This window comes from Microtus ochrogaster, chromosome 7 (assembly GCF_000317375.1).
Source record: "Microtus ochrogaster isolate Prairie Vole_2 chromosome 7, MicOch1.0, whole genome shotgun sequence".
Classification (NCBI taxonomy): domain Eukaryota; kingdom Metazoa; phylum Chordata; class Mammalia; order Rodentia; family Cricetidae; genus Microtus; species Microtus ochrogaster.
In genome coordinates, this window is record NC_022014.1 from 16173893 (window position 1) to 16180297 (window position 6405).

Below are 6405 nucleotides of genomic sequence, written 5' to 3' on the forward strand. Positions count from 1 at the left end.
GACCAGGCTGGTCTCGAACTCACAGAGATCCGCCTGCCTCTGCCTCCCAAGTGCTGGGATTAAAGGCGTGCACCACCACCGCCCGGCTCCCTGCTCTTTTGTTCAAGTTCGAGGTCCTGGACCTTCCTCTCCTGGCTTCTGGATGTTTGTGGGTGCGTGGCTATAGGGAAGGAATCATAGTCAATGTGTCTGGCTTGCTTAAAACTAGTCCCAGAGAGACGGGCGGTGGCGGCGTACACCTTAAATCCCAGCTCTCAGGAGGCAGAGACGGGTGGATCTCTGTGAGTTCAAGACTAGCCTGCTTGGTCTACAGAGCGAGTTCCAGGGCAGTTACCAAGGGGAAAAAAAAATTAGTCCCAAAGTGGGACTCCCCTCACCCCAACAGACACAACTCCAGATGCCAAGGATTGAGTGCACTGGTCTCAGGATACCTTTGGCAGACCCAAACCCAGCAATGGCTCCTCTACAGGAAAGAATGACTAAAGGTGCTCCGTGGCTTTAGGTCAGACCCACAGTACCGGGACTTTGTGGGAAGCTGGGTGTGGATCAGGAGCCCTGGGTTGTAGCTCTAGATTCAGCTGTAAGTTATACCGCCCAGGAGAGTCAGAGATCTCAGATTTCTTGTCTGTACAATGAGGCGGTAGGGCAGGTGTCCTCTGCGCTGCCGTCATGGATCTCTGTCCCTTCCTGCAGGTGACCAACCACTTGACCCGAGACAGAGATGGAAGGAGGTTCAAACCTGCTCTGGGACGCTCCTGGAGCTTTGTGCCCAGTACCCGAATTCTCCTGGATGTCCTTGAAGGGGCTGGAACATTAGGTAGTAGCCAACGCACAGTGTGTCTGACCAAGTCTCCTCGCCAGGTGAGCCAGCCTAGGGGATGCCAAGGATCTTGGGCCCTGGAGAGGGTGGTTTCCACGCCCACTGGTATCTTCCTGAAGGATTCTTTGATGCCAAAACCCTGAAGCAAAAGCTGACCATTTAGATTACTTGATTCTATCGCTCCCTCTCTCCTATCTCTCCTTCCAGCCCACAGGTCTGCAGGAGGTGATAGACATTGGGACTCTGGGGACTGAGAAGCAGAGCCCAGAACTGCCTGCCGAACAGACCTGACGCTGTTGATTGGACAGCGTTCTTGCCCGTCAGCTGCTGGCCACTGCCACTAGGGACCTGGCAGTGCAGGTGTCAGGCTTGTCGGAAGACAAGCTTCAGTTTCTTCAGCTTCACTCTGTGGGATCTCACGGCGCGGCAGTGGGGAACTGGGAGGGGGGGGGGCCTAGAAGTCCATCGTGGGCTCAAGTTTTCTTCCTTCGTGTCCACCATTTGTCTCTAGTGGGGGTTGAGGTCAGCCTAGCTTGGGGCGTCTCTGAAGAATCACAGTCGTGACTGGATGAATAGCTTCCTGGCCCCGTGTGTCAACATCCATCACACAGTAATTGAGCCAGGAAGCCTTCATCCCACCCGTCCCCATTTATTTGGGCCTCTGTTTTCCCACCTGCAAGATGGGACTTCTTTTGTCTCTGAGTTACTCAGTAGAAACAACCTCAGAAATATGAAGCTCTTTCTATATGTCCCTCTCTTAAAAATATATAAAAAGGAAGTCCCCTGAGCCCTAGAGCCAGCTGATTACCCCCAAGAAGGTTGTTTTTCAGTTCCTGTGGTGAGACTCTCAGAGAATGAGTTCTTTCCTGCTTGCTGACTGGGTTCCACACACCTGCGTACATCACCCTGATAGGTGAGAACATGGGCTCGCTGCTGTCCCAGGGATATAATTTACCAGGGAGGAAGGATATGACCTGCTCCCAGTGAACCAGACACTTGTTTCGTATGCATGGTGCCCTGTGGGGCTCTTCCTCAGTATAGAGTAACCAGAGGGGCTGAACCGTGGCCTGACCCATAAACAGACAGAGGAGAGTTTGCACAGTAAATAGAACCAGCTGGGAAAATTGATGCTGGTATAAATAATACATGGCAAATCTAGTCTTTTATACAGAAATTCATTGCTGGTGGCTCTAAGATGCAGTGTAATTACACCTCTCGTCCTGCCAGCTGTACCACAGCCTCGTGTCTTAGTGAATAAAATAACCCCCTGTCTGTTACCAACACTGTGGCCATCCATCTGAGAGTCGTAACTCTGGCTCAGAGGGGAGGATGGTACCAGGGAATGGAAAATAAAAGATAGAGTAAAGAAATGATCAGGATTGTTTATGGACCACATTTTTTACAGGAAGGTCACGCTTGGTTAGAGAGCCTGTTGTATAATTAGTTGTGTCTTAGCTGCAGGAAACGGGACCAGAGTTACAAAATCTGATATTTAGAGCCGATGCGATGGCTCAGCAGATAGAGATGCTTGCCTCCAAGCCTGACAACCTGAGTTCAAACCCTGAATCCCACATAATGGGTTGACTCCTGCAAGTCGTCCTCTGACCTCTGCACGTGCGTGCCCTCACACATGATGATAAAAATGTAATAAAGAAAATATGCTGGCCTTGGTGGCACGTGCCTTTAATCCTAGCACTAGAGAGGCAGAAGCAGGAGAATCTCTGTGAGTTCAAGGCTAACCTGGTCTAGAAAATGAGTTCCAAGACAGCCAGGGCTCTGTTACATAGAGAAACCCTGATGGGTGTAGCAGGATAGAAGCAAGCATAAAGGGTGGAGATGAGTACAAGGAGGTCATTGTTTGTTTGAAATTAGACAAAATGTGTAATACCTACTGGGCGCTGTGCTTGATGGTCTCGAGTCAGGAAGTTGAGCTTTCTGAGACTGGAGGTGGGGGAGGAGGAGACAAGGGACTGGGGAGATCCATGTATTATTGAAGCTGCTTTCCATAGCAAGTAACGAAATCCCACTTAGAGAGGCATCAGTGATAAGGAAGATCACTCATCCCTGATAACGTGAAGCCAAGGTTCAACGGTTCAACGTGGAGAAGCCGAGAGCCTTTCTATCTCCGTCCTCGATTCTCTGTGTTGGTTTTGCCTTCAAGCTTGTTGCCCTTATTAAAACCTGGCTGTACCCTCTGAACATTAATCCAGACATGACAGTATCTACGGGCAGGAAAGGGATCACCCCCTTGTGTCCTTTGAAGAACAAGGAGAACTCGAGCTTCCTCCTACTGACTGCTGACCTGCTTCCTACCTCATTGATGCTGAACTGCCTCCTGCCCTGTGTCTAGTTCAGTAGTGGGAAAGGAATGGTGCCTCAGTGGTGGGCTCAGACCAACCAAGAAGCAGCTATGGAGTTGAGGCTCGGGCTTAGCTTTCAAATGGATTGGAGTAGGGGACGGGTTAGACAGTAGGCGAGTCTGTCCTGGCTTGTGTGTATGCTCAGCACTCAGCACCCGACTCACGGTGGGCTTAGCACAAGCTGAGTGGCACTGGCAATCCCTTCATCTTGCAGACTAAATGGAACTCACTGAGGTTTTAGGACATGTATCTAGTAAGTGGCAGCCTGGGAGTCAAAACTTTAATCCATTCGATGCCAGGCTTTCTTTTCTCTCAACCTCCTGCTGCCTTCAGCTGTAAATATGTAAATATTTTAACAAAATCCCCTTTCGTATTTTGCCCCAGCAGCCGAGGCTATGCATCTCAACTCCTTTTCAGCTGAGCTCACCGATAAAAAGCTAGATCACAGATCCACTTTCTCAGCTCGTCCCGATTTCCCCCAGGGAAGAGGGAATGACAAACACTCCAGAGAAGGCGGATATCGTGTGCGCGCGCAAGAGCGCCGAAGGGTTAGAGGGGAATAAAGCTGAATGAAAACCAGCAGGCTCTGAGCATGCCTGAGATGTGAGCCAGGAGGAGATAAGGGATTCAGATGCACGCTAGGCTTTCACTGTAGTCTGGCATGGAGGTGTCTGGGTAGAGTTTCAGCTGGCCAATTCTCTGTGCTGGTCATGTGTACAGCTGGAATTAGAACAAGGTACATTACTCCCTATAGATAGGTATATAGCGGTACTATACATGTGTGCACACACATACACACAATACATATTGTGGTGGTTTAAATAAGAATGACCCACATAGGCTCATATATTTGAATGCTTAGTTATTAGGGAGTGAAACTACTTGAGAAGGATTGGGGGTGTGGCCTTGTTGGAGGAAGTGTATCACTGGGAGTGGCCTTTGAAGTTTCAAAAGCTCATGCCAAACCCAGTACCTCTCTCTTCTTACTGCCTGTGGATCCAGATGTAGAACTCTCAGCTACTTCTCTATTTTTATTTTTTTATTTTCTTTATTATTATTATTATTTGTTTATTATGTATACAATATTCTGTCTGCATGTATGCCTGCAGGCCAGAAGAGGACACCAGACCTCATTACAGATGGTTGTGAGTCACCATGTGGTTGCTGGGAATTGAACTCAGGACCTTTGGAAGAGCAGGCAATGCTCTTAACCTCTGAGCCATCTCTCCAGCCCCCAATATTTAGTTTTTTGAGACAGGGTTTCTCTGTAGTTTTGGAGCCTGTCCTGGAACTAGCTCTTGTAGACCAGGATGGCTTTGAACTCACAGAGACTCGTTTGCCTCTGCCTCCTGAGTCCTGGGATTAAAGACCTGCGCCACCACTGTCTGACTCAGCTACTTCTCTAGCACCATGTCTGCCTGTGTGCTGCTTTGCTCCCCACCATTATGATGATGGACTAAATAAACCTCTGGGCCTGTTAGCCCACAAACGAATGTTTTCTTTCATAAGAGTTGCTTTGGTCCTGGTAAGCATGGTGGTGGCACATGCCTTTAATCTCAGTTACCCAGGACTATTGGCCTAGAAGAGTGGAATCTTGGATTTGTGACCAAGTATCCACATAGTGCTTACAATTTATGTAGCTAGTTGTCTTAGTAAGGGTTTCTATTGCTGTGAAGAAACACCATGACCACAGCAACAGCAACTCTTATAAAGGAAAACATTTATTTGGGGTGATTCACTTACAGTTCAGGGGGTTAGTTTATTATAGCCATGGTTGGAAGCAAGGCAGTATGCAGGCAGACTTGATGCTAGAGCAAGAGTTGAGAGTTATTACATCTTGACTCACAGACAACAGAAAGTGATCTGTCTCACTGGGTGTAGCTTGAACACAGGAAACTTCAAAGCCCACCCCACAGTGACGCTTCCTTCAAACAAGGCCACACCTCCCATTAGTGCCACTCCCTTTAGGGGCAATTTTTATTTCAAACCACTGCATTCCACTCCCTACCCCGCAAAGGCTTCTAGCTAAATCATAGTCCAAATTCAAAAGTCCCCATAGTCTATCACAGTATCAGCGCTGTGTAAATGTCCAAAGTTCAAAGTCTCTTCTGAGATTCATGCAATCTCTTAACTGTAATCCCCTATAAAATAAAACCAAAAAAGCAGATCATATGCTTCCAACATACAATGGCACAGGATATACATTACCATTCCACAATGTGGGGAAGGTAGCATAGTGAGAAAATGCTGGACCGAAGCAAGACTGAAAACCAGCTGGGCAAACTCCAAACTCTGCATCTCCATGTCTGATGTCAAAACACTCCCTCCAGCTTCTTTCTCTTGGGCTGGTTTTACTCCCTGTTAGCAGCTCTCCTCCACAGGTATCCCATGACTCTGGCATCTCCAACATCTTGGAGTCTCCAAGGCAATCCAGGCTTCAACTTCGCAGCTTCACAAAGTGGCTTTTCTAGACCTCCATACAGGGATGCCCCTGACACATGCCTGGCCTCTAAGTCACAGAGGCAAATTTCATAGCCCCTTTCTTCTATCCTTAACTGCAGAATCATGTTGCCAATGTTGCCAAGTTGTGCTGCTTACTGGGGCTGGAACAAGGCCCCTCATTCTTCACCAACTTTCTGTTTTCGATGGTTTCCTTCACTGCCTAAGCTTGGCTGTCCTGAAACTGGATCTGTAGGCCAGGCTGGCCTTGAACTCAGAGATCTTTCAGTTACAGCTTCACCAGCTTTCTGTTTCCAATGGTTACCTTCAGTGTGTAAGCTTGGCTGTCCTGGAATTTTCTCTGTAGACCAGGCTGGCCTCAGACTTAGACTCTGCCCGTATCTGACTCTGGAGTGCTGGGATTGAAGGCCTGCACCACTACACAGGGCTCTAAGCTTTTCTTTAATTCCTTTTCACAAAGTGGAAGTTTAGCTAGGTTATGGTGGTGCATGCCTTTCATCCCAGCACTTGGGAGGCATAGGCAGGTGGATTTCTGTGAGTTTGAAGCCAGCCTGGTCTATAGAGAGAGTTCCAGGACAGGCTCCAAAGCTACAGAGAAACCCTGTCTTGATAAACAAAGCAAACAATAAAAAATTGGAAACTTAACTGGGTGGGATCTTGCTCTGAGGTCATCACTCCCTTTATTCCATTTCTTTTCTTTTTTTTTTTTTTTTGTGGTTTTTCGAGACAGGGTTTCTCTGTGGTTTTGGAGCCTGTCCTGGAACT

The 6405-nt window shown here is 48.1% G+C and overlaps 1 protein-coding gene across 2 annotated transcripts in view; it reads left to right on the forward strand.

Moving 5' to 3' along the window:
• The window catches only part of Rad51d (RAD51 paralog D), a 16636-nt gene extending 14152 nt beyond the window's left edge, over positions 1-2484 (forward strand). For both annotated transcript variants that reach the window (XM_005349373.3, XM_026780909.1), the window contains exons 9-10: positions 694-861; positions 1028-2484. In XM_005349373.3, coding sequence (XP_005349430.1) covers positions 694-861; positions 1028-1111 — 252 coding nt within the window. In that variant the 3' untranslated portion in view covers positions 1112-2484. The remainder of the gene's footprint in view (positions 1-693; positions 862-1027) is intronic.
• The last annotated feature ends 3921 nt before the right edge of the window (positions 2485-6405 follow it).